Raw genomic sequence first — 25,894 nt, 5'->3', positions numbered from 1 at the left:
ACACGTTTCGTCTAAACAAAACACACACCCGCCTGCATTGCTTGGCTCTTAAGCGAGCGAAGAACGCACTGGCGCGCTTCCTCAAACCAGCACCCCCTGCCCCTCCCCACAGCAATAACCTTCATCCATCCTGACAGGAGCCAAGACACACGCCAAGCCACGCTCTCCCGCAGGTTTGTGTGAAACAGTAATAAACAACTGCCCAGGGGGGGGCCACTTAAAATAAACGAGAGTAGAGCCGCATGCGAAGTAATATATTCCTCACAAAACGGGAGGCGCTAAGGGTGGCAAGGCCGAAATGAGAGTTATGCTTTTGATGCTTGGTGCTTGGGTGGAGGTGACAGGTGCTTCGTATGTGCTCGGAAGTCAGAAATAAAGTACGGCGTAAGTAGGTAGGTGCCTATATGGGGAGTGGAAGGGAGGGGAGGGGGTGGTATGAGTGGTGGGATTTCGGGTGTTGGTTGGTTGGTGGGTGGAGAAATACTTGAAGGTGCAGTACTGCAGGTGAGGATTTGATGGTTTCCAGGTTCTTTTTTTCCACGTCGACACTGGGACCGCGCGCTTGGGAATTGACCTGGGAGGAACGGGAACAGGAACAGGAAGAGGAACGGGAACAGGAGGGTGGTGATCTAGTGGTCACTGGTCAAGGAGGTCCGCTGAGATCCGAAAGAAGGTGTGGAAGTGGAAGAGGAGGGATTGGTGGATGGAGTTGAGTTGTACTCAAGAGTTGTACTACACTAAATTAAAGTGATTTGGATTGAGTGCCGAGTCCAGATTCTGATTCCACGCTGTTCTAGAAGCAGAGTACACGCCTGGTGAATCTCGAGGTTTGCAAGACATAAATCCAGTTGGTCCAAAAACACGACTTGTAGAATCCATTGAAGCTGCGTTTTCATCGAAAACAAGTATGCATGCTAATTGTAGGACCAGAGACCCTACACACCGGCAAAGCTGCGCCTACAGGTGTAGCTCTGCCGGGTAGTGATGGTCTTTGGTCCAAAGGTTAGTTGTAGAGATGGTCTTGCTTCTGCATCTGCGAAGCTATTTTCACCAGAAGGTAGGTCGGATGGAGAGGCATCAGCGACAAATCGAATTCCTGGACCTGGGGGAATCAAATATCTACTCCTCGAAACCACCCCACTCCCCATCATCAGCTGCTGTACTCGATTCCTTCTCTCCCTCAGCACCACCCTCTTCAGCCTCAAGTTTAGCTCGCCTCCTACTCCCACTGATAGCACCCTTCCGATTATTCTCCAATTTTCGCTCATAACCACTCTTCGTACTAATCTGCACCTTCCTCTTCCCTTTGCCCTTATCCTTCTCATTCTTATCTTTCCCCTTCTCAGCCAAACCCCCACGTCTAGCCTCAACACCATATATCTTCAACCTCTTCTTCTCCTCCTTACTCGGCTTGGGCAACACATCAAGTAACCACTTCTGCATACCCGCCTCGCCCACCTCCCTCCCAGCCTGCTTCTCACTCGCCGCAATGACATTCGCCACATCGCGCACATACGGGATGTCCTCTTTCGTGTACAATGTGACGGCAACTCCGCCATCGCGTCCACCACGGCCAGTCCGCCCAACGCGATGGATGTAGCTGGCGCCTGAGTTAGGCACGTCGTAGTTGACTACGCCGTTTACGCCGCGGAAGTCGACGCCGCGGGAGAGGATGTCGGTTGTGATAAGGATCCAGATTTCGCCGGTGCGGAATCGCGTCATTACGTGCGAGCGGGCGGAGTCAGAGAGGTCGGAATGCAGGACTGCGATGCGCGCGGAGCCGCCTGCTTCGGCGGGGATGTCGTAAAGGAGTTCGGAGTGGAGGGCTATGGCGCGGGGGATGGTTTGTGTGAAGACTAGGAAGGGAGGGCGGAGGGAGATGGTGGATGAGGAGGTTCCTGCGGTAGGGTGGAGGAGTTGGCGGAGGGCGAGGAGTTTTCCGGGTTCGGTGGCGGCGTAAGTAAGTTGGTGGGTTATGTTTGGGATTGCTGAGTCTTTGAGGCCTACAATGAGGCGGAGGATGGGTGTATTTGGGAGTGAGAGCTGGGTTCGGCGGCTGGTGATGGTTGATATGGCGAGGGTTTCGATGGATGAGCCTATGGTGGCTGACCAGAGCGTAACTCGTAGGTCCGGATTGGTACATGAGTTCCAAATACCAAGGGTTTGGTCTCTGAATAGGGGATCGAGAAGAACATCGGCTTCGTCAAGAACCAATGTTCGTATTGAAGGCAACGGCGCATATTTGGTAGGATCTCCTGTTGACAAAGCGCTGAGAAGAAGACCAGGCGTGGTGATCAAAATGTCGCCTTTAGAAATAGGCTGAGATGACTTCTTCTCGTCTTCCTCCTCTTCCTCCTCACTAGAACTCTCATCCACCTTCGTGCTGCCCTCCACGATTCTCATTCCCTTCCGCATCCCCACCACCTTGACCCCAGTACCCAAACTCAATTTCTTCGCCTCGTTCACAATTTGACTTGCCAATTCCTTCGTAGGCGCAACCACAATAGCTTCCAGATTATGCTCCCCTTTGTCTTCCTTCTCTCTTCTCCGCTGTATAATCTTGTCCACGATTGGAATCAGGAATGCCAATGTCTTCCCACTTCCCGTCGGCGCAACAGCCAGTAAATCCACCTCGGAAGCCCCAAGCTCAGATTCTCTCAGAGCAACTTCAGGCCGTAAAAGAAGCGGCAAACTTCCCATCTGAACTTCCGTAGGTATCTTATATCCCTGCTGTACCAAATTGTCTGCCATGCGACCAGAGATCCCGTATGTACTCCGCAGATCTCCGAATGCGATCAGCGGTTGAGGATACACCTGTTTGAAATCCTCTTTCGAAGATTTCTTGCTTTCCTTCGTTTTCTTCGACTTCTTGATCTTCTTCTCGGGCGTTTTTCCATACGTCAGGAGAGTAATCTTCAACCTATGCGATTTGAGAATCTGTCGGCATTCATCTTGGTCCAGAAGTTTCGGCTCTGCGATGGTAGTCACATTTTCTGCTGGCGCAACCTTCTTCACTATTGGAGCTGTGTTTTTCGGCGCAAAGAAATCCACATTGTCGTCCTCGTCGTTCACGGTCTGTTCTTCAACTTTCTCTCCTCCGCGCTTCCTCTTCTTTCCTCTGGAATCGGGTATCGCATCGTGGTATAATTGAGGGTTCGACGAGATACCAGCTGATGGCAACTTGGCAGAAGCATCCTTCGTAGCACCTGGCCTGTTTGTTGGTTTTGTCGATCGCGACAGTAGCTTGAGGATATCCATATTTGCGTGGTGAGTAACGCCTTTGGCAGCAGCCTCGGAATTTTATTTTCTGGTTCGCATTCTGCCGCCTCGCTTCACCGCCTTGGGATACTTGGCCATCCCGTGTTGACCTTCCACTTCCCCTCGTTTGGCTGTTTCATGTGCCAAGGTTAAGTACAAATCGTCATTTTCTCTTTCGTCATGTTTTCCTCACTCTCAAATTCTCAGCTTGACTCTATGTTTTATCCAAGATGGCTCAAAGTACTACCAGCAAGTTAATGGTATCTCTAGGCCCTCCAAGGCCAAGCGTCTCCCTCACATCCACAGCAACATGTGTTACCAGTACAATCCTAGGAGTTACCGCTTGTATCAGAACGCCTCTTTGCTTGACCTCTCCTTGGACTGTGGTTGGAACGGCTGTAACTCTTGATTCCAACGGTCTCCCATTCTTGGAGTGCATCAATACTACCTCTGGCGCTGCTGAGCCAACTACGAGCGGCCGGATCAAGCCCAGTGGGATAGCTTCGGTTTCTTTGCAGCATACTCCGTTGGATTCGACTTTTGAGGCTTCTGGGACTTCGACTTCTAACATACCGTCAACAACTTCGTCTGCTACAGGTATTTCCGCACCAGCTGCAACTCAAAGTACCAATATGGCGGGTCATGCAGGTTCACCTTCTGGAATATTAATCCCAGTCTTCCTTGCTTGGCTTGGAATTTTCACAGTTTGCCATCCTGGGCATATCTAACCAGTACCGGATTATCTTTCTCTTATTATAAGAGGCAATGGACACTTTCGTGGATCATCGTCACTCTCCTTCAACTTGCCGCCCAGCCATCAAATTGCCACACCAATCATCAGGAAATCATTCATCTCTACTCGAGCCAACACACCGTACCACCCAACAATACCACCCTATTTATCATCCACTTCCTCCCAAACCCAGGGAATTTCTGCTTTGGAGCTCCTCCGATCTAATCACGTGTCTGCAAGTCCACCAATTCGCGTCTTTAATTGGCGCGGGTAAAGCTGTCTCCCGGATAAATGCTTGAAGCTTGACATCCCTAGCTCTGGCGGGGTCGTGTCAGTGCTGATCTCGTGGGGCAAAAAAGAGGAGGACTGGACTTGACTGTCAAACCACAAGCTACTCTCCAAAGACACTTTCTTCTTTCTCCTGGGAAACTTTTTAATCCTCTTTTTCTCCTCCCTCAAGTCATCACAAAACAACAAACCATATTTCCATCAATATACGAACGTCGCAACAATGGCAGAGACCACAGATGTGTGCAACCCCTCCCCCGCTTCTCTTCAATCAACACAACAGCTAATATATTCTCCACAGAACCTCTCCTTCATCCTGAACAAACCCTTCGATGTAACTTTCGCCCAACAACCAAAGCCCGAATTGACCTCTCCCCACGATGTTCTCGTCGCCATAAACTACACTGGTATCTGCGGTTCAGATGTCCATTACTGGGAACATGGCCGCATTGGATCTTTCATCCTCAAGGAGCCCATGGTGTAAGCTCCCCTCTTCCCCTTCTCTACCCTCCCCAATCCTCAATTCAACCAGTCCATAGCTCAATAACTAACATCTCTCTTCCCACCACAGTCTGGGCCACGAATCCGCCGGAACCATCACCGCCATCGGCAGCGAAGTAACCAACCTCAAAGTCGGCGACCGCGTCGCCCTCGAACCTGGCACCCCCTGCCGCCGCTGCACGCCCTGCCTCAGCGGACACTACAACCTCTGCCCCCTCATGAAATTTGCCGCCACACCCCCCTTCGGCGGCACCCTCACAGGCTTCTACCTCTCCGCCTCGGACTTCTGCTACAAGCTGCCTGAACACGTCTCCCTCCAAGAAGGCGCCCTCCTCGAACCCCTCGCAGTAGCAGTCCACATCGTCAAGCAAGCCGAGATCAAGCCTGGGCAGTCCGTGGTCGTCATGGGTGCTGGGCCAGTCGGATTGCTATGCTGTGCGGTCGCAAAGGCATTCGGCGCAAGTATTGTTGTGAGCGTGGATATCCAGCCCGCGAGATTGGAATTCGCAAAGAAATACGCAGCGACTCATACATTCACTCCATCGCGCGTTCCAGCCGAGGAAAACGCCGCCGCGCTCCTGAAATCCATTGACCTCCCCTCCGGCACCGACGCCGTGATCGACGCCTCTGGGGCGGAACCATCTATCCAAACGTCTATCCATACGGTGCGTCGTGGCGGCGTGTATGTGCAGGGCGGGATGGGTAAGCCGGACATTACGTTCCCGATTGTAGAGTTGTGCGTCAAGGAGGTGACGTGTAAGGGGAGCTTTAGGTACGGGAGTGGGGATTATGCGCTGGCGTTGGAGTTTGTGGCGAAGGGGTTGGTGGATGTGAAGGCGCTGATTAGTAGGACGGTGGAATTTAAGGATGCGGAGCAGGCGTTTAAGGATGTTAAGGGGGGCCAAGGGATTAAGGTGCTGATTAAGGGACCGAATGAGAAGTAAGTGCCAGGTGTGAGAGAGCGAGCGGCAGCCCTGAGAAGTCACCTCGTGGCTACTAGTCACGAGGTATGAAATAGGCTTATTAAAAACGATCAGCTGTTGATGGTAGTACACATTTATATTAACGCTGAGTGGTACGATAACACAGTGAATTAGAAATTCAAAGTAAGGAGATTAAGTCTTTATATAAGATATATACAGGAGTCAAGCCAATGTAGAGGTATTTTGTCCTGGCTAGGAAGTACTTAAGTTAAGCGACGTAGTCAGAATAGTGGAGTGGTCGAAACAGTTGGGAGGGACGTTACTCATAATGAAGTAGAAATTGAATAGGTGTAGGAAAAGCCATAGCTCTCCAAAGCTCTATTATAGATCTAAGTGCAATTCTTTCAATTAAAATCCGAGCTCAAGACGCACCTTTCGCTTAGCATAGCACAGCCGGCAAAGGCTCATTGATCGATGCTTACTTTTCAGCGGCGCCCGGCTTCGATGCAGTGTTCCATCACCATGTTGTGAACAGAGGAGGGTGAGGATTGGAGAGGATAGCTTCAAATCCTGTACAGGCCTTGTTCAGGCTCAGGTGTCACCCTTCAGCTGCGCCCAGCAAGTGCAAAACATAGTTACTGATGGATGGCTATTGGGCAGCAGAGCCTGTATGCGGTGCGCAATGTTTGTTTTTTCAACTCGCATGCAGTATGTTGTGATATGATTGGATTATGCAACGAGTATCGGAACAGACAACACATCATGAGGCTCAATAGGGCGATTGGGGCTGGATGTCCAGATACCAGCCTCATTCCTATTGATATACAATAGATCTACCCGGGTCATTTTTGTCAGCCGAGATTTCCCCACTTGACTGACAGATTCGTACCAGCTAGTGAAGACATGTCTGAAGGCGAGAGCAACCACATTGATCTATTCTCCTGCCGAGAGCTCCATTCTGCATGCGATCACGACGAGTGCCCACAACAAAATCACAGCAGAGATGCTGGTGATACTGTAAATATGGCGAAGGACCTGCAAATAGAAGGAACTATTGCCGGGCTGGAGAAAAGCGCAGAAGCTGGGTGCAAGACATGTACCATATTGTTCAGCGGACTGAATCTGCCAGAAATTCGACACATCCGGAATAATGGCATTCGTCAGGCTATGGAATGCGGAAAGACTCAGCCGGGAGACTTTGAAGAAGGAAGAACGAGGATAGAAGTGATGTGGGGTGTTGGAACTGAGGTTGAGCGAGTTGTGGTTCGAACTGGGCTGCCTGAAAAGAGCACCTATGTCGACCGAAGGTATTTCAACTTTGGCTATCAACCTTCTGCGCAGCCAGCCGGCTGTAGGGTGTTTCCTATCTTGGAGAGCTTCCCAGTCAGTGATACGAGGTCGAAGGAGAGCTATGCGCATTTGAAGCGGTGGATTGATCTTTGTGATGGAACGCATAAATGTACGCCAAAGACACTACCTCTCCTGCCAAAGCGAGTTTTGAAAATATCCGGAGACAGTGTTAGGTTGTACCTAAGACCACATGAAGGAAAAGCTCGTTATACTACCTTGAGTCATACCTGGGGTTCAAACACGAACTTTACCTTGACAATTGATAAAGAGGGGAGGGAAGGTACTCTCAATTCCTTTCTCAAGGATATACCATGGATGACTATCCCCAAAACGTTCCAAGACGCTATCATCATCAGTCGTGAGCTTGATATCGAATACCTTTGGATCGATAGTTTGTGCATCATTCAGAACGACAAGCAGGACTGGGAGGAGCAATCGCGCGAGATGAGACCCATCTATGGCAATTCATGGCTGAACATCGCCGCAACTGACTCAAAGGACTCTCGTGGAGGATGCTTTAGGATCTGCAACGCAGATCAGACGCATCCATTACAGCGCGTGCCAGAAGATCTCAACATTGTGATCATGGATCAACCAGTCAACACGCACAAGGATTTTGGAACAAATTACCGCACCGATTCATCTTCGCCGCCTCTGCTCCAGCGTGGCTGGGTGTTTCAGGAGCGTGTGCTTCCTTCGCGTATGATCTATTACACCAAGGACGAGCTGCGTTGGGAATGCAATGAGATGGCCGATTGCCAATGTGGCGGCATGGTCGTTCTCGCGCGGTTCAAGCCTTACTACTACCAGTCACTGGCGGGCCTACAGGACCCCCTGCCTTTCGTGTGGATGAAAATGATAGAGAGATATTCCTGGCTGAGGCTTACTTACCCAGAGAAAGATCGAATGATAGCTCTCGCTGGCGTCGCCAAGGAAGTGCTCGATCACGGTGGAGCTGGGGACTATCTGGCTGGGCACTGGAGACAGGATCTATCTTTGCAACTATGCTGGACTGTGATTGACAATCGTCGACGTCCCACGCAATATTTTGCCCCTTCTTGGTCATGGCTCTCTGTTCTAGGGTCCATTGAGCACTCGAAAATCGAGTTCAGACGGCAGAAACGCCCTCAGATAGATGTCCAGATTACCGATGCAAGCTGCCAGCCATCTGGTGGCGAGGGGCTTGAGAGAGTCACATCGGGGATGATCATAGTCACCGGTAAGATCCTGCATCTGAATGCGGAAGCCATACATACATCACAAGATGATCGTCCTCGATATAGACTATGGCACCAAAACAGCAGCTTCGAGTATTCCGACTTCAGGCCCGACTCCATCTTAGACTCGAGTGAGGCAATTCAAATCACAAGTCTCTCAGTACTGTTCTGGGGAAAAATCTGGGTCGGAACAGGCGGTGTCGGTTACCAAAATACATTCATGGTGTTGCGTGCAGCAGGAGATGATGGATCAGGCTCATTCCAGAGACTAGGGATATTCTCGCTACCGGACAGACAAGAGGGCCCAGGGGCAACCCTGGCAGAGGAATTTGTAAGCCTGTGCGTGCTCATGGCTGATATACGCATCATATGATGCTCGTACATTACATTGGTTGGACTTTATTCATTTCGTTTGTCAAGAGCACAATACAAAGCTTACGCGATGGACTTTCTTATCGTTCGATACTCTCATTATGATGCCCGTATTTTCTTCACTTCCACCAAGCGAAGCGATGCTCGCTGCTCTCACATCGTGGCAGGTTCTATTATCATCCCATGCCATCATTCAGATGCAAAACCTATGCCAACGATTCCTACCTATTCTCACTACGTAACCACATAAATACACGATTCAAAAACGAAAAAGAATCACTCCGAAAAGGAGCATAGAAGAAATGAAGTTATTGTTGACTTCTAAGCCTGCGTCGTGTCATATCATATCATATCGTATCTATCTCAATGAACATTCCCTTGGGCACGAAAGAAAGAAAGAAATTAGAACGAATGCCAGTTTCAAAAGTGAAAGCATGTCCCGGAAGATATATCCTTAGCCTCATTGACGGATATCTATATCTGAACCGAAAAAACTCATATCCCACCCAAATAACACTCAGCCAGAGCAAACAACGGGCTTCCCTTTCTTTCCCACACCTTGACCTCACCACCCCAACCTAAACCATCCCCAAATACCTCGTCTCCAGCACCGTCTCCCTTCCCGCCCCCGTAACAGGAATACAAACCACCTCCCCGGGAACAAGATCCACCAAATTATCCCCAAACCTCACCCCCTCATCCCCACACTCGACCGCCACCCCCTTAACCGGCACCTCGGCACTAACCTCCACAAACTTCCCATCCTTGCTCAGCACAGCCTTCAACTCCCTCGGTTTCTGCAAATGCACATACTTCAACGGCTCCGGCCAGTTGATGTACCGCGCGATCTGCTCGCCGTTTGCATACAAGTACGCTGCGACGACGGTGCGTGACTCATCGCCTGGGTTGGATACGGGCACGGGGAAGGCGGCGATCTCGGTGCTGCGGTTGGAGGGGAGGGAGAAAGCGGACTCGATGGTCTTGGAGTACGTTTCCTTGCCGGATATGACGTCGAAGGCCTTGATAACCACATCAGCAGTGATATCCTCAAGCGTGAGATTCGAGCCCCAGACTTCGATCTCGGTTTTCTTGTCGATGTAAGCGCGTGTGTGTTTATCTTTCGGGATGAGATGCTCCTTGCGTGTGACGCCGAGGGAGATGGGCGCCATCTCGCGCTTGACGGTGTAGTAGGCGTGCTTGGGGCGGAGGTAGTAGTCGACGATGGCCCAGGATGTGACGGGCCAGCAGTCGTTGATCTGCCAGACGAGGGCGCCGCCGCAGTATTCCTTGCCGGGCCCTTTCCACTGCCGTTTCCAGAGGCGGTAGGCGCTGGCGAGGCATTCGGCTTGCATGAGTTGGGTGGAGTAGATGAATTGCTCGAGGGGGTCCGGGGCGTAGCGGAAGTTCTCGACAAGGTAGAGAGCGATGCGGCGTTCGTGCCCGTCGGCTTTGTTGTGAAAGTCGACGGTTGAGGATTGGGCGAAGCGGTCTGGATCGTCTTTGCCGAGGGGGAGGAAAGATTCGATGGTTTTGATGTTGGGGAATGCTTCCATGCCGAATTCTGAGACGAATCGACCGACTAGCTTGTCGAAGTTTTGATACTTCTCCTGGGAACCGTGCCATACATTCCATTGATGAAGGTCACCGATGGTAGGATCCGTGGTATCTTTGCCACCCCATGGACTACCGAAGTGGTAAAAGGTGTCTGGAATAAGTTCATTGCATGTATCGAGGAGGATCTTCTCGTAGATGTATCGAGCTGGAAAGTCAGTCTTGAGCCAACTCTCCGCATCCTTATTCTCAAAGTCGTAGGTAAGCTTCATTGACTCTTGGTATTGGTAATCTTCGTTGTTGCCAGCCCAAATGACGATGGATGGATGATGACGAAGAAGTTTCACGTTCTCTTCAGCCTCTGTCTTCACCAGGGTCAAGTACTCCGGGAAAGCAGGATAGTTTCCGCAGCCAAACATGAAATCTTGCCAGACTAGAATTCCAAGCTCGTCGCAAGCATCATAGAATGCCTGCTCTTCGAAAATACCACCGCCCCATACTCTGATCATGAACTGGTTGCCGTCTGCTACCAACTTGACCCAGTCATAATATTTCTCCTTACTGATTCGAGGGATGAAATTGTCGGCTGGAATCCAGTCGCTACCTCCACAGAAGACAGGGACGTTGTTGATCTGGAAGAAGAAAGTGGTTCCTGGCTGGCCATTCATTGGTCTCTGAATCAGTTCTGCTCGTCTCAGGCCAAACTTCTTGCTTTGCGTGTCGATTTCTGACTTGCCCTCGACTATTGTCGCAGTGATTGTATATAGCGGTTGCTTGCCATAACGAATCGGAAACCACAGAGCTGGGTCATCAATCGTGAATTTGTGAGAAGCGTGACCTTTCTCGGCCGTGACCGTCTTGGATGCCACTTCCTTCCCGTCCAATGAGATATCAAACTTGATCTCAGTTGCCGAGCCTTCAATATCGGCCTTTGCAACAAAATCTGCGGACTTCAAGGACTCGTTAACATTGCTTGTGAAGTACAGATCCGAAATTCTCGAAGAAAAAATCTCGAGGTTGATTGGTCTCCACGGTCCGCAGGTCATGAGAGTTGGTCCCCAATCCCATCCCTGTCAATGGTCAGTATTTATCCTGCAGAGCGAAATGAGCCTCATACCCAGTGATATTGCGCCTTTCGAACAGCCAATCTAGAAGTATCACCATTCCAGCATCCCCAGTGATGATCTGGATATTTCTCCACAATAGCACATCCCTTCAGATATGCACTCTCGAAAGTGATCTCGAGCTCATTGTCTCCCTCTTTCTTCAAGAACGTCGTCACATCCACCCGTTCAGGAATGAACATGCTTTCCGTCTTGAGAATCTCCTTGCCGTTCAGAACAACCGTCGCATATGTATCCAGTCCATCGAATGCAATAACTGCCTTGACAGTTGCCCGCTCTTTGTCAGATAGCGACGGAGATGGGAATGTGGTTTTGTAGATCCAGGGTACTTCGCCTATCCATTGTACATCGTTCTCATTCTTCCCCATAAATGGATCAGCGATTATATTGTTGGCAATGAGGTCCAAGTGGACATTGGTAGGGAATTGGGCGACTGGGAGGAACTTGGAGTCTTTGTTGTCGCCTTGCTTGAAAGTCCAGTTCTTGTCGATTGGGGTGATGGTATGTTTCGACATGGCTGGAGATTCTGATTGAGTTTGAGGGTTCGAGGAGAAAGGGTGTTCCGTCCGCATTTTTATTTGTTCATGTATCTGCTGGAGGAGGTGGGGTGTTAATTGGCAACACTTGGGTTGGCTCAGAGTTGCAGCTGATCTCGAGAGGGTCACAAATCGGAGTCTCGAGATAATTCCCTTGTATTCCAACAGTTCTGGACACCAAAAATGTACTGGGCAAGGCCTAAATTGTATGGGAGGTATAAGTATGTATATAATTTAGACAAACAAAAGGGCTGACTAGTGGAGGCCCTAGAGTGATGGAACGTTTCTAGCTGCGGGGTCTTGATCCCGTTGATGGTTGAAGACTAGGACGAAGTGTCATGGCCGGCGTACCCAGAGCTCCCCCAATCCCTGGGCGGCGTATCTGGGAGTGGGATGTGATCCGTTAACAGGGGATCTCCTGCTTGCGCGGCTTCAGGGGGGATGAGGCGGTGGACGCATGTTGGTACGGAAGAGGAGGGGACTTGATGGGTGGATATCCAACGCCTTGAGCTAGGAGGGATGTTGGGTCCTGCATCTGATGCGGCGCTGCTTGATGCTCATCAGGCTGGGCGTGGGGAGGTTTCGTATTTTGTGGTACAGCGGCAGACAAGGAGAGGATTCGATTGGACTCGAGGAGGTGTGTAGGTAGGGATTGGATCGCATAGGCTGTTATTGGTGAGGGGAGCTGAGAGGCATGTTTTCTGATAGAGGGGCACGGTAGGAATTCTGAATTGCCTTCTGGGCGTGCTATTTGGCGGGGAAATTCCTCCCGGCGCCGACCCTCGTTGAGTCCACCACTCCGCAATATCATGCCTATCTACCTATGCTCCTTATTCTTAATTTATTCTAGCGGAGGTAAGAATATTTGCAGACTATTCCTATGAAATAAGCAGAAAATATGCCGATAGCAGAGCCAGCAATGCAGCTCGCAACCCTCACCGCGCGGTATCAACCGGATAGTGGGGAGGGGTCGCCATGTGCTGTGCTCCTCTCTTCTGGGCATCATCCTCCCCCTCGTCATTCCTCATCCAGTAAACCGCAAGCCCAACTCGAGCCTCATTTCAGCCACTCAGGGTCTCTAGAATTTTAAATGTACCTGCATTTAACACTACTGTATATCGGAATGCCTGGCCGAGTGCCAGCAGCTGGGGTCTCGTCAGTGAGATTTGGCTGTCCCAGATTTCGCTCGCATCAATGGAAGGCTTACAGACGCAGCCACATCTACTCTTGAGACGTACCGCAGAATCGCAAATACGGCATCAGATCTGATCTGCTGTAACCTGCGCAGCATCTTACTGGACGTCGTCAAATCTGTCGCCCGAAAGAAAATGCGGAAGACTCGGTCCTGAGAATATCCAGCGCGGAACGTGTCCCTCCGTATGTCCCGTTGGGGAAAATACGGCTTCGTCTCGACGACGTCCAGTGTCATCGTCTTGCCATTTTTGCAAGACGAGAGACTTCGAACTCCACTTTGAGAGGATGCATGGGTCTATGTTACCTTCAAAGGCTTTCCGGGCAGGTATGATACTTGTTCAGCGGCATCATGTGATGTTCTGCTTACGGCACCGTGTATTGACAGAAAGTCTGATGTCCAGGAGCATGGTTGATTCTCAAATTCCTCCCCTTGAACGGTTTCTGATTTCTTCTTCCTTACTTTCACATGCTTTCAGGGAAGTCTATTGATTCTTTTTGACCTCGTAACGATCAAACGTATTATTTTCCTACAAATGTGGACATTTCTAGCCCTCTTCGGCTGTATCAACCAAACTGAACTCGATTAGTACAGCCTACTTTTTTCATCACAGTGTATGTACGCCTCAACAGCTGCGTCACTTACTATGGAAGTATTTCACAAGCACCTAGCTTACCAAACTTCAAGACGGAGAGTCAAAGTTTAGGACCCAGCACCCCAAACTCAAATCACGGCTGAATGAAAAATGCTTGCCATCCAGGTTCTGACACCAAGTCAGAAATGCAAGCATACATCAGTTCGGTCACGGAGAAGGAAAGCTCCGTCTTCATTACTACTTCTGACAATTTTGTTTTGCAATTTTCATCATATGATGCCAACTCATTTTCAGCCTGAATTAAGCTCATGTTCAGAGTTCTCTTACTTGAAACAACTCTGTCCACTCGGTGTACTGGAATCGCATAGATGACCAACCGTTTAGTATCGTGCTTGATACAGTCTAAAAATTGAAGAAGATGGAAGTCTCCCTATTCGTGGAAGTTTGACGAAGTATTTATTTCTTCACCACGTGGACTGGATTTTCCTGCCTACCTAGATTATCTCCTCTCATCGTTGAAAGCCAGCTTGTTCAATTTACAAAAGACTTACCAGCAACATATCTTGCCAGTTTTCAAGGCAGCTGAAAACTTACCTTCATGATAAAGTTCACGACATCTTATCAATCCAACAATTCCGTGGGGGCACACCATCTCTCACATACTTTCCTTCCATCCAGTAGTCTCTCCCTGCTCCACGCTGTTGAGATAAGCTCACCATACCCCGCAAGTTAGTTCGCGGGAGCGGGATGCTGCGTTTGTTTTCAATCTATTCATAGTGCGGCGGACACGTGGGCAGCGCCCGAGAACGCCTCGCGCGGTCTATCTCCACGATCCGTCTTCCCAGACGGGATGGCACACCAGAAATGTATTGTGACTCGAAAGAGTTGCGCATCACGAGACTTCCTCATAAATACTCGGTGCTGTGATGTGATTCCTGTACCACTACCCAACGTGCTCTGCCTCCCCATTCGATAAATGTAAAGAACTAAAATGTTTTGATTCTTTTGGGTCTACTACTAATCAGATATCGTTATCTGACACGAAACTCTCTCGGTTCACAAGGCATGAACCGAAATGCCTATGTCAGATATTGTTCTATGTCACTTAGTCTCCTGACTTCTCTGACTGCGTTGATAGGATCGTCGTGGTCATGTCAAGCGGTGTACAAGTGCTATTGTACGTCTTGGGATTACAATGACACAACACCAACATCAATACCATTTACATCCCATACCAGAGGAACTTGTTTCCTGTCGAGCAAACTCATCGTTGAGAATTGATGGGCCTCCTACCCGGGGTCATTCAAATCCAAGCGCTATTCTCTTCTAGGAAACCGAGCACAATTCCCGCGAACTCCCGAGTCCGCGTCAACACTCTCTAAGCGAGTTGATCAGAGAGTAAACTGTAGACCTTATAAGTACAATCCACAGCCCCATGGTAAAGCTCAAATTCTACATTCTCTTTTTTGAACTTACGCAATTCTCTGCTTCTCACCAGTTACTAATAATGTCACAAGACAAGAAAGTCGTCTTCATCACAGGCGCCAACACAGGTCTCGGCCTCGAAATAGCCAAAGCCTTATACAAAACCCCCCAACCATACCACATCATCATCGGCAGCCGACTCATCAGCAACGGCGAATCCGCCATCGCCGCCATCCAACAAGAAGCCAACCCCTCATCACCCAGCAGCACCACCCTCAGCGCCATGCAACTCGACCTCTCCTCCGACGCCTCCATCACCCAAGCCATCCAATACATCACCTCCACCTTCCACCGCCTCGACATCCTCATCAACAACGCCGGCGCCTCCTTCGACGCCCTCCTCCGCGACAACGCACTCAGCATCCGCGACGCATGGAACCAATCCTGGGACACCAACGTAACCGGCACGCAAGTCCTGACCAGCGAAGCCATCCCCCTCCTCCTCAAATCAAGCTCGCCAAGACTGATTTTCATCACGAGCGGGACTTCTGCGCTCGCGTATACGGACAGGTTTGATCACCCTGCGTTGCAGCGGATTAATGCCTCGCCTGCGCCCGGGTGGCCGAAGCGGGAGATGGAGAGGGAAATTAACCCGATTGAGGCGTATAGGAGTGCGAAGACGGGGCTGAATATGATGATGAGGCAGTGGTTTCGGATTTTGAGGAATGATGGGATGAAGGTTTGGGCGGTGTCGCCCGGGTTTTTGGCGACTGGTTTGGGGGGCGTGGGGGTTGAGGAGTTGAGGAAGGTGAGTGGGGGAGATACCTAGCGTGTTCAAGAGATGGTGATGGGCTTGCTTGCTGACTGGTGGGCTTTTTAGATGGGAGCGAGAGATCCGGCGGAGGGTGGAGAGTTTGTCAGGCGCGTTGTTGAGGGGGAATATGATTCGGAGGTGGGAAAGGTAATTGGCGCTCATGGTGTGCAGCCTTGGTGATCTTCTTAGATAGACAGTGACCTGCCCAAGGTACTGAGACTGAATGGGGATCTCCTATGCTTGAATGCGGACGTCAACTTCTGTCTCTGTCTATGTCTTTCCCGCAATCGGGTAGTTCTCTCGTCATGTAAGCCCAGGCGCGTCTTCCAACTCCTGCATCAACTCCCTCCACCAAACCCCCTCAGCACCAGCCCGTTCACCGAGCTGCAATTCCCAAAGCCGCAATCGTACCGCCTCATAGTCTCTCCTAACCCGCCTCTCACACCACCACGTTCCTTCATACCGACACATCAGTCCCAGCCAGTACCCAAGCAGCCACAACGCCCTCTCATCCCTTTCGTACAGGAGAGATTTCAGTCCTCCATGTATCTTGGTGAGAAACACCCAATTGACGAGAATCATCGATTCTGGCGGTTGAAGACTCCTCAGATAGGCAAGCGTCATCATTGCCGGTCCGAAAATCTCATTCTCGTCTTCAGCGCAGCAGTTGGAACCAGAATCACTACTGAGATTATTGCTTCTATCGCGCTTCAATTTGAAAGCCCGGATCCAAGTCTCAGGAACGATATCCAAGGTTTGGAATTTCCGGAACTCCCTCCACCCGGCTTTGCCAGGACCGAACATGATAGGGTTTAGAAACGCTACCGTCCGATCCGTGTACGCTGACAACGAATTCGAGAGCGGTCTCAAACCAGCTTGTAGAGCCAGCCATCCCATGCGTTCTCCTCCCAAGCCGAACACCCAAGATGATTTCGGATCATCCTCATCCTCATCCTCAACGCCATCATCATCGCGATGCGGAAGTGTGAAAGCAAGCATGTTCAACAGTAGTGCAGCCAGTAGCAGGGCGTTTGCCCCTTGCTGTCCTAGAGACTTACTTGGCGTGCCAAGAGCGACTTGGAAATCCTGGATAGCTAGAGACTGGAAGAAATGCTCTGCGATGCGATGCTGCAATATTCCTGGAGACATATGCCGGAGGTGGCTTGCGGCGATGGCGAGGAATGTGTTGCGGATGAGGGGATTGGATTGTGTGAGAGGGACTAGCTCGTCGTGACCTGGCATGCGGAATATGGCATCCCAGTTTGTGCAGAGGTGGTGCAGGAGTTGGATACCAGGGGTTCCGGTTTTGGGACTTGGGTATAGAGTAGTTATTGAACTCATTGGCGAGAGCTTTGTATTCGTAACACTCCCCGAAATATGGTGTTGATATAAGCCCTCATCAGGCATGTCATATGTGCATGCTCTCTCATTTCGTCGACATCGGAGGCATACTGGCTTGCACTCGTCGCACTAGTTTCATTAACATAAGCTTCGGATGCCAAGACCGTAAAATTGGAGGCAAAGAAACAGACCTTGACCTTTTTGTCCTTGCATGGACGGCAGCCAGATCTGGATTTCCTATGCTGTCTTTGCTTTTTGTAATCACGGATTTTCAGATCAGAGTTAATGAATGTGAGGACTTGAAAACCAGGCTTTGGGTTTTCTTTCATGGTTTGGTAAAAAGCGGAAAGCGAGGTGATTCGAGTTCGATCCATCAACAGCATGAAGAGTCTTGTCTCGAAGTGGTGTAAAAATGGGATGAAACAAAGTGCTGACGCACTGCTGTTCTATGTTTACAGTGGGGCTTGCTCGGTTTCCACTTTCGGTTAGCGTGGTATGTCTGTGGGTAAACCTCAACCGATGTGAAGCTATCAAGATGCCATGTATGGGATTCAATAAATTGAATACTGTCTGAAGGTGGGGATTCTAATTCTAAGAGCTTTCTGGGGGGTCATCTCACAGGTCATCATACGCGTCGTCCGGCTCGTTGACGCTGCTGCTGCATCGTATCAAAGACGGTTCCAAGCACCCCCACTCTTATACAGATGCTACGTAGGTTTAAGAGATTTACACAATCAACAACCAGCCAGGAATACATACAATAAAGCTAAAGTACTTCTTGTCTCAAAGCCAGGGAGGAGGTCTTCTCGTCATTAGCGAGCTTCGGCGTTAAGCTTCTTGGCAAACATCCAATCCCTTAGCGAAGCCCATTCAACCTTTTGAAGTAAACAGGTCCGCTTGCAGTAATTTAACAGATTTCGCGTTCCAGCTTCTAGAGCTCTTGGAAACCCCGAAATTATTCGATTTACGATGCACAGATGCAATCTTGTATGTTCATTGGATGAGGAACTTCCAGTACGTATTAGAGCCAAGTCTCATTACCCCACATCGACAATTGGCAGCTTACAAATGTGCATGATCAGGTGTCAAAAAATACCGAGTATCGCAACAGTGGAGCGGCTTTGTAATAAGGTCGAATTGTTTTCCCGAGTCCATCGAATAAAGGCTTGGTTTTGATGTCTTTTACTGCAAAATGGAGCATCGATCGGCTGGGGAACAGATGCTGGAGAGTTCCCGGAGAGATGCGCGGACTGTGAAGATGTCCGGAGGTACATAGAGACTATTTACTTGATTAAAATATATATCAGTACAGATATCATCTTTCAAGAGCCGTATCAGCGATTTTTCTTCTCGATCATTTCAGACCGGTGAAACCCCAACAATAAGCAAACATGTCAAAGCTCATCGTCGTGGTCGGCGTCACAGGCGCTCAGGTACCTTCCTCAGCCCAGTTAAACAGCCAGATATTAATCTATATCAGGGCTCCTCAGTAGCAAAGACCTTCCTCCAACTCCCAGGCTGGCGCGTCCGGGGTATCTCGCGCAACCCTTCCAGCCCAGCATCCCAAGCCTTATCTACCCTCGGCATCGAAATCATCAAAGGCGACCTCGATGACAAAGCCTCACTTCTCGCCGCCTTCCAAGGCGCGACCACCATCTTCGCCAACGTAGATTTCTTCATCCACATGTTCAGCGCCGTCCAATCTCCAGAAATAGCATCAGGTCGCGACCCCAAAATCTACGGCCACGACCGCGAAATCGAACAAAGCCTCAACATCGCCGAGGTCGCCGCCTCTCCAGCGATAATCAAGACCCTAGAGCGATTCATCTACTCCTCGCTCGCCGACGCCACGGAATGGAGCGGCGGAAAGTACACGGCTGTGTACCATTTTGATTGCAAGGCGGAAGTGATTCGTGTTATTCGAGAGAAGTACCCTGAGCTTGCGGGGAAGATGAGCCAGCTGAGGATGGGGCACTACGTGGAGAACTGGAGGACGTTCCCACCGATGGGGCCGCAGAAGCTGGAGGATGGGAGGTTTGTGCTGAGGAGACCTACTGCTGCGGGCTTGCAATGGCCGTTTGTGGTTGCGGAGAAGGATACGGGGGAGTTTGTGAAGGCGCTGGTGGATTTGCCGGTTGGGAGCATTTTGGCTGGTGTTTCAGAGGTATGTAATGCGACCTTTTCTCCATTTATTTGCTGCTTTTGCCTTTCCAAAAATGCGGAGTATTGCGATAATGGACTGTTTAGAGAAGACAAGCTAACCCACCGACCAGACCATGACCATGCCGGAGTTCATCGAAACATGGGGCAGAGTCCACGGCAAAAAAGCTGCGTACGAACAAGTGCCGTATGATGAGTTCTTTCAGGGAGTTCCTGTTGCGATGAAAGAGGAAATAGGGGATTCATTCAAGTTCATTGAGGACTTTGGGATTTCTGGCGGAGAACCGGATATATTGACACCGGCGCAGGTGAGTTACGCCCGAATGTTTCCTTTGAAGTAGGAAGCTGCTGATGAGATATAGCTCGAGTACAAGCTCAAGCTGACGACCGTAGAGAAGTGGATAAAAAATGAGGATTGGTCGTCTGTTTTGGGGGCTCAGAAGTGAGCTTGGCGAGTGATTTGATTGCAATTGGGAAGAGGAGCTCAGGGACCACAAAGTTTCCAAGTGCTTGTAGCTGGTGGTAGTAGCCTTGTTATATTTCAATTACCGCTTGACAGGTTACTTAATGTAAAGAAAGGGTCAAAAAGAATCCGAACACTTGTTTTGTTCAAAAAGCAAAAGTGAAAGCCCCGATATCTCGGATTTTGTAGAAAGCGTGTTCCTTCCAGGGTTCCCCGAGAGAAAGTACCCCTCCTCCAAGCGTGAGCCAGATGTTCCCGTCCACGCCAGGAACCCGAGAAGGTGCCTCTCGGGTCGTATTCGTGCTTTAATCGAACCGACTTCACAAGACAGCGAGCTTCAGCCAGGTTTCCCCAGCTGAAGGTTCTCCGATCGCATCCCGCAACATCCGTGAAGATAGACGGACTTGTCTTCAATTTGCAATACTTATATAAAGGTCGATGACCAATCCGAGTTACTACTGGAGAAGTTAGCTGGCTGAAGTCATGAAGTGTACTGCATGACGCCTAGAGTTGTCAGCTTTGTATTTGTATAGCGCTGTGGGGGGTGTTAGAACTTAGCTTCTGCTGAAGTTAGGATATTGGGTAGCCATGACCACTTACGCGACCAAAATGACTGCATGACTAGCAGAAAAAGTTTTACTTCGCTAGAAATATCTCATGTTTTGAAACCAACAATCACATCACATTTAACCAATGCGTTGAACCTTGCTGTGATATCGCAACCTCTCGAGTCTAGAGCTTTCTTCGTTTACTAATATCACAAGATTTCAGGGGACTAGGTAGGCTATTGTGGACTTCTTCTCCTTAGAAGACAAACTGTAGTGAGCTATTTCTTGAACTGTTGAAACTTGAAAGTGAGGCGTTGCTTTGAAGCATGTTCCATACTCTTGACTCGCCACCAGGTCAAATTTGCTCATACGCGGTCAAGAAACTTTGAATCAGCTTCGACGTAAGCGCATCGCTTTGATAAACGTCGTTGAGTCCATTCGCAGAATTTCGTTGTATATGCTGGTAGAGATCGTGGAGAGCCGCATGACACCGAGCAGCTTCATATGTGCTAAGTCCCAGACAATGCCTTCAAGTATGTTCCACACTCTCTGCTCTCCTCCGACAGAGACCTGATTATACGCCTTGAGAAGGAAACGGACAAGAGTCGCAGTCATCTCATCCGTTTGTTCGATGTCTTGGCATCGCAATGCAGCATTCTCTTGGATATGTACGAAGAGGTTGTTGATTGATCTGTAATATCTCTCGACCATGAGAATATTGAAGTATGATGCAGTTCGTTCGATATCCGTGATGCCTGGATTCCGGCTGTTTGCACTCCCTGCGTGTGTCTGAGCAGTGATTGTCGATGTGGGACTCTGGAGTGGGTTTGTTTGGAGGAAGAGGGGCGAGACAAGGCTCTGATCGCAACTTTCTAGCCTGGAGAAGGACGCCGGGGATTAACGCATGAAAAATGAAGCTTGAACATCATAACAAACCACCATCCTCCGAATTAGACTTGATTGGTCATGACTTACTGAAAAGAGAGAGAGGGATCTCATGCACTGGTGAATACTAGGTACTCATGACTTGACCAGGTGAATCGCCTCATGGGACGAACAATCTACAGCCTCGGTCACTTAACTATTCTTATCGTGCTTGAAGATCTTTCTTTCCTGCACGTTCAGCGACTGAAGCTTCAAAAACAGTCGTTCGATACGCACGGCAAATATGGATAGAAAAGGAAACGCGAGGAAGGCAAAATCAAACATGATTCAAAAGGACTAATTGCGTTGCAGCACATTGACACGCTACGCATTGATCACGTTCAGGAGATCCTGGCCTTTGTGCCATCTGTCCACAATCTGTACTTGCTCTTCGTACCAGCTGTTCATCGTTCCCTATGTGGAGTCAGCACACTTCCTGATCTGACACATGGCACTGGGGAGATAAATTACCTCCTCCACATATCCCATATGTGGTGTCAACAACACATTACTTCTTCCATCCGTGCCCCATTTTGTGGTCCTCCATTTCGAGTCCAGGGGCAGAGGCTCAACAGCAAAGACGTCAACAGCTGCACCTCGAATCGCTCCTTTGTCCAGAACTTGCAGCAAAGCATCCTCATCCACTAACGGTCCTCTCGAAGTGTTTACAAACAGTGCATTCTTTTTCAAAAACTTCAAATCTTCAGCCCCAACAATACCTCGCGACCGATCACTCAGCACATAATGCACACTCAACACATCCGCCTCTTTAAATAACTCCTCCTTACTGACAACCTTGAACACTTTCTCCCCATCCTCCTCAACCGGCAAGCCCAATGCCTTCGCCTTCTCATCAGCCGCCTCTTGCGTCAAGCTTGAGCTCCAAGCAAGAATCCTCATTCCGAAAGACTGATACATAATCTTTGCCACATTTCCACCTAATTTGCCCAATCCAAGAGTCGAAAACGTTTTTCCGCTCAACCCCGTCGCAAAATCAGTCTCCCACAAGCCGTTCTTCACATTCCTATCATCACTCGCCAAAAGCCTCGCAATACCCAGAATCAACGCAACACAATGTTGTGTCGTACTATCCGGCCCTCGTCGCTTCTTGCGATCCACAGCAGCAGATGGCGTTCGCCCTGCTTCTCCCGCTCCCGTGACTGGAATGCCGAGAGCTTTTGCGGCAGCCATGTCGATTGCCGCATTCCGGCCACCAGTGGTGAGAAGAAGCTTCAGATTTGGGAGAGACTTGAGGAGGTCAGCTGGGAAGGGCGTACGTTCTCGCATGGACGAGATGACGGTGAAGGGTTTGAGACGCGTGATAAGTTCTTGTTTAGTGGATTCTGGAGTTGTGGGGTTGTTGAATGCGGGGAGTGTGTCTTGGAAAGTTGTGATCTCAAAGGTGGGCTTGAGAGACTCGAAATGTTTGGGTGCTATACCCTGATAGTCATCCAAGATAGCGAGCTTGATCGGTCCTTTGGGTACAGGAGGCATGGTGGTGATCTGGCGGGATAGATACCGAGGTGGGGTGAGGTGAGTGGTTGTTGAAAGTTGAGTTCTCGTTGCGAAGCAGAGTTGGGTTGATGAAGTAGATTGGCTATTGGTATGAAGATATCTTACAAGTTTGATGGATTTATAGCGTCGCGATAATATAGCCGTTGGCGTGTTGGTGCACATATTATTATCGGCGCATGTGGTGTCGTTGAAGTCTAGGTACGTGGGGTAAATATTATTCCGACCCTCGGATTAAGCTCCATGACGCAATCTAATGGTTCGTAAGCATGAATTCCAATATCTAACTCAATTATAGTTGCTTACATTACGAATATGAAAAGAGCATAGAGGTTCTCCGCGGTTCGAAGAATCTGACTGCCGTAAAGAAGCTATACCAGTCCTATCTTGCTCTGTTGTCACAATATTCGAGCAGACTTGGTGGGGTTGAGAACCAGTACAAATCACGTGACTCTGGGGTTTGAAATGGAGTTTCGTTCGACCAACGTCGGATGACAGTTAAGTACTGTTTCAAACTGCTTGACAGTTTTTAATAAATCCTGATCTATTCTGAATGTATGAACACGTTGAGATGTACACGTAATAGCAAACTTGTTGTGGTAGCCAAAACCCACAAAGAGGTTACATTCTATATGCTGTTGCAGCAGCGATTTGCTGGTCCGACACACTCTGCGCACTACCCAATAAAATAAAGCTCGGAAATAGGGTACAAGTTCGGATGCTGCTATAGTGACTGGGATAGTACCAACAATACACATCGAATGATTTCTCCAATAAATTATCTTCTCAAGCTCGGACAATCATTTTTGCCCTCAGCATCGGGCTATGCCATACCTAGTTCCTTCTGTCCTGAATTTGGGGTTGGAATATCCAGGGTCATGAGCTTAGACTAGTCTCCAGCATTTCTTGATACAAGAATGAGTCCTCGAGGCCGGCCATCATCCTGCAAAAACTCATGCCCGAACACTCATCACTCCTTGGGCGGGAATTCGGCATGCAATGAGGCGACTGTTCATAAACCTAGGCGTTGTTCATTACTCGCTGTGATTTTTGTTGCTGTAGAAAAACAAAGGCTTTCAGGGTTGGGTGAATCGAAGCTGAACTCAAATATCCAACCTGAGGCACACAATAAACAAACTCGCTTAGGAGAATTCACTTTTGCAACAATGATCCCTCACCATAAACTTCCCGATAGTTCAGGTCTCTTTCTATCTCGATGCCAAAATCCTTATTTTCACGCGTAGATCGATCTCTTAGTTTTACAGCCACGAGACATCTTTTCGCCTACCAAGTACAACACACGACCATTTTCTTCTCTGCGGCACGCAGGATCCTGCAGAACTGAATTGCTGACAACTCGCAGTTCATCTTACAACAACAATTCAACTCACCATGAACAGCCAGACGATATCCCTTTTGCAACGACCACCGGTAAGATCGAGAGCGATACGCAAATCTCTGCCAGCACGTCCAGTCCAGGATGTCGTGGAGCTTCCTCGACAATCAGAGTCGGCTCCCGACACCCCGCTCAATTCCTGTGCGGACCAATCTAGAAGGAGAGAAACCAAGCCAGAAACAAGTAGCAATCTTTATACTCATACTGCCCAAATACCTCCGGAGAGCAGTCAAGTTGACCCAGCCGCAGGGACTCTGTGGGTGCCAACATCACGCCAATCGAGCGCAACTCTCGGCGAATCAAGATCACTTGTTCACAGCCCGTCTCTAACCAATGAGGCCTTACGTAAAGCAGATTTATTCGGCGACCTTGTTTTGAGCGGGTTCAACAGTCTGTTCAATCCCAATCGTTCGCTCGCGCAAGACCCGCTTATATTTCCATCGCCCGTTTTAATTCAGACAGCACGACATTGCTCAAGATACAATCCCTCTGTACTGGAGCAGGCAGAGCTAACGCGTAAAGCGCATATTTTGACACTCCCAGAGCGTCGAAATCCAAATCTTGTTGTGTCTCGAGGCCATGAGGAACTCATCCCACCATTAAAGAAGATCTACAGAGATGACATCGATCTATTTCTGTTCGTGTTTGCAAGATGGGTAAGTTTGAGAGTCTGTTTGTGCCTCACTTTACCTCTCCAGCTTTGATCCAAATACCTGTCCCCTCTTTTGTTCCATCGCATGCATTGACAATTGCTAGGCCTTCAAAGTGGACGCCGATGCCGAAACCGGAAACCGTATGTACGACATCCTCTCGAAGTTCCAAACTCAGCTGGATTTTATGGAACGCAACCCTGTACCCCCACCAGTCAGCCATGCCGCACAGAATGGGCTCGATATTGGTCGCATGATTGCCCGTCGCGCTTCTCAGACCCAGAGAGAATGGTTAATTCCCGCTGTCAGCCATATGTTTTTCACCTGTCACCAGCAGGCCGAGCAGACTTTGAATGTAATGGATGAGGAAGAGTATGCCGCATACAAAGAATGGGGTCCTGGTAGTTGGATGGATGCACAGCTCAGGGAGAAATTCTTCTTTGAGCATGCTTTTAGGTCGCTGGAGAAGTACAATGTCGATGAGATTGAGAGGAGACTAGGTGGTGCTGCTGGTAGGGGAGTCAGTGCGAGTACTGTTGTGGATCGAGGAGACAGTCGTGACAATAGAGAGGGACGATTACTGACCTGGGACGAGATTCATGAAACCGGCGACTACATGGAGTTGTTGTTCTTGAAGACTGGAGGATGTGGATCTTTCCAACTCTGAATATCTCCGATTTGTGGGGCACTGACTTCTTTGGTTTTTTTATATTTAGCTTCCTCAGTAGACACGTGGCTGGACTTGGAGTTGAAAGATATGTAACAGTGATATCGGGAACCTGCCCATGCATTTGTATATGCAACTCTACACTTTGTATTCCGTACTGTTTGTTTACTCATTCGTTTAATGTAGGATTATCAGATCATATGACCCCATCTTGGCCAAGCAGATATAGAAGAGCTGCATGAATCGATGACACATCTGCGTTGGGAACTACTTGTGATATCAAATGTGGCAGCTGGTTTGGATTGGAGCCGATTCATTATTTGTCGGCCTAGCTGCCAAGAGGAAAGCATTCAG

The 25,894-nt window shown here is 49.3% G+C and overlaps 10 protein-coding genes across 10 annotated transcripts; 6 read left to right on the top strand and 4 right to left on the bottom strand.

Annotated features, from left to right (window-relative positions):
- Positions 1-18: 18 nt before the first annotated feature.
- On the bottom strand, positions 19-3,406 carry ROK1 (RNA-dependent ATPase rok1). Its single transcript, XM_058502690.1, has one exon. The coding sequence runs from the start codon at positions 3,256-3,258 to the stop codon at positions 1,120-1,122; it is 2,139 nt and encodes a 712-aa protein (XP_058361619.1). The 5' UTR covers positions 3,259-3,406; the 3' UTR covers positions 19-1,119.
- An 82-nt stretch (positions 3,407-3,488) lies between these two features.
- ONS95_009119 (uncharacterized protein) lies at positions 3,489-3,986 on the top strand (the record flags this gene model as incomplete). The annotated part of the gene is made up of 1 exon (XM_058502689.1): positions 3,489-3,986. The coding sequence occupies one exon, from the start codon at positions 3,489-3,491 to the stop codon at positions 3,984-3,986; it is 498 nt and encodes a 165-aa protein (XP_058361618.1).
- Positions 3,987-4,502: 516 nt separating this feature from the next.
- On the top strand, positions 4,503-5,724 carry ONS95_009118 (uncharacterized protein; the record flags this gene model as incomplete). The annotated part of the gene is made up of 3 exons (XM_058502688.1): positions 4,503-4,520; positions 4,581-4,759; positions 4,851-5,724. The coding sequence occupies 3 exons, from the start codon at positions 4,503-4,505 to the stop codon at positions 5,722-5,724; spliced, it is 1,071 nt and encodes a 356-aa protein (XP_058361617.1).
- Positions 5,725-6,301: 577 nt separating this feature from the next.
- Positions 6,302-8,923, top strand: ONS95_009117 (uncharacterized protein). The gene has a single exon (XM_058502687.1). The coding sequence runs from the start codon at positions 6,607-6,609 to the stop codon at positions 8,641-8,643; it is 2,037 nt and encodes a 678-aa protein (XP_058361616.1). The 5' UTR covers positions 6,302-6,606; the 3' UTR covers positions 8,644-8,923.
- A 297-nt stretch (positions 8,924-9,220) lies between these two features.
- On the bottom strand, positions 9,221-11,889 carry MAN9 (Beta-mannosidase B; the record flags this gene model as incomplete). The annotated part of the gene is made up of 2 exons (XM_058502686.1): positions 9,221-11,263; positions 11,311-11,889. The coding sequence occupies 2 exons, from the start codon at positions 11,887-11,889 to the stop codon at positions 9,221-9,223; spliced, it is 2,622 nt and encodes an 873-aa protein (XP_058361615.1).
- A 2,275-nt stretch (positions 11,890-14,164) lies between these two features.
- On the top strand, positions 14,165-16,761 carry ONS95_009115 (uncharacterized protein). Its single transcript, XM_058502685.1, has 3 exons — positions 14,165-14,723; positions 14,779-15,078; positions 15,158-16,761. The coding sequence occupies exon 3, from the start codon at positions 15,349-15,351 to the stop codon at positions 15,892-15,894; it is 546 nt and encodes a 181-aa protein (XP_058361614.1). The 5' UTR covers positions 14,165-14,723; positions 14,779-15,078; positions 15,158-15,348; the 3' UTR covers positions 15,895-16,761.
- Positions 16,183-17,549, bottom strand: ONS95_009114 (uncharacterized protein; the record flags this gene model as incomplete). Its single annotated transcript, XM_058502684.1, has 2 exons — positions 16,183-17,349; positions 17,412-17,549. 2 exons carry the CDS (start codon positions 17,547-17,549, stop codon positions 16,183-16,185), a joined length of 1,305 nt encoding a protein of 434 aa, XP_058361613.1.
- Positions 17,550-18,067: 518 nt separating this feature from the next.
- ONS95_009113 (uncharacterized protein) lies at positions 18,068-19,911 on the top strand. Its single transcript, XM_058502683.1, has 5 exons — positions 18,068-18,234; positions 18,303-18,653; positions 18,701-19,384; positions 19,494-19,688; positions 19,743-19,911. Exons 2-5 carry the CDS (start codon positions 18,612-18,614, stop codon positions 19,824-19,826), a joined length of 1,005 nt encoding a protein of 334 aa, XP_058361612.1. The 5' UTR covers positions 18,068-18,234; positions 18,303-18,611; the 3' UTR covers positions 19,827-19,911.
- Positions 19,912-23,215, bottom strand: ONS95_009112 (uncharacterized protein). Its single transcript, XM_058502682.1, has 4 exons — positions 23,134-23,215; positions 21,787-23,080; positions 21,367-21,729; positions 19,912-21,268 (listed from the first exon to the last, which is right to left on the bottom strand). The coding sequence occupies exons 2-3, from the start codon at positions 22,990-22,992 to the stop codon at positions 21,640-21,642; spliced, it is 1,296 nt and encodes a 431-aa protein (XP_058361611.1). The 5' UTR covers positions 22,993-23,080; positions 23,134-23,215; the 3' UTR covers positions 19,912-21,268; positions 21,367-21,639.
- An 801-nt stretch (positions 23,216-24,016) lies between these two features.
- ONS95_009111 (uncharacterized protein) lies at positions 24,017-25,689 on the top strand. The gene is made up of 3 exons (XM_058502681.1): positions 24,017-24,118; positions 24,191-24,879; positions 24,980-25,689. The coding sequence occupies exons 2-3, from the start codon at positions 24,220-24,222 to the stop codon at positions 25,538-25,540; spliced, it is 1,221 nt and encodes a 406-aa protein (XP_058361610.1). The 5' UTR covers positions 24,017-24,118; positions 24,191-24,219; the 3' UTR covers positions 25,541-25,689.
- The last annotated feature ends 205 nt before the right edge of the window (positions 25,690-25,894 follow it).

Source organism: Cadophora gregata (genome assembly GCF_030347475.1).
Source record: "Cadophora gregata isolate MNR1 chromosome Unknown scaffold_3, whole genome shotgun sequence".
NCBI classification, from domain to species: Eukaryota; Fungi; Ascomycota; class Leotiomycetes; order Helotiales; family Ploettnerulaceae; genus Cadophora; species Cadophora gregata.
The sequence above is the reverse complement of the archived record's forward strand: the minus strand, read 5'-3'. Positions and strand labels throughout refer to the sequence as shown.

Excerpts from the sequence above, each read along its gene's own strand:
- ROK1 (XM_058502690.1), bottom strand. The coding sequence starts at position 3,258 with ATGGATATCCTCAAGCTACTGTCGCGATCGACAAAACCAACAAACAGG.
- ONS95_009117 (XM_058502687.1), top strand. The coding sequence starts at position 6,607 with ATGTCTGAAGGCGAGAGCAACCACATTGATCTATTCTCCTGCCGAGAG.
- ONS95_009115 (XM_058502685.1), top strand. The coding sequence starts at position 15,349 with ATGCAACTCGACCTCTCCTCCGACGCCTCCATCACCCAAGCCATCCAA.
- ONS95_009113 (XM_058502683.1), top strand. The coding sequence starts at position 18,612 with ATGTCAAAGCTCATCGTCGTGGTCGGCGTCACAGGCGCTCAG. Across the intron at positions 19,385-19,493 it reads TTTTGGCTGGTGTTTCAGAG|ACCATGACCATGCCGGAGTT; the intron begins GTATGTAATGCG and ends CCCACCGACCAG. Across the intron at positions 19,689-19,742 it reads ATATATTGACACCGGCGCAG|CTCGAGTACAAGCTCAAGCT; the intron begins GTGAGTTACGCC and ends GATGAGATATAG.
- ONS95_009112 (XM_058502682.1), bottom strand. The coding sequence starts at position 22,992 with ATGTGCACCAACACGCCAACGGCTATATTATCGCGACGCTATAAATCC. Across the intron at positions 21,730-21,786 it reads ATATGGGATATGTGGAGGAG|GGAACGATGAACAGCTGGTA; the intron begins GTAATTTATCTC and ends GACTCCACATAG.
- ONS95_009111 (XM_058502681.1), top strand. The coding sequence starts at position 24,220 with ATGAACAGCCAGACGATATCCCTTTTGCAACGACCACCGGTAAGATCG. Across the intron at positions 24,880-24,979 it reads TGTTCGTGTTTGCAAGATGG|GCCTTCAAAGTGGACGCCGA; the intron begins GTAAGTTTGAGA and ends GACAATTGCTAG.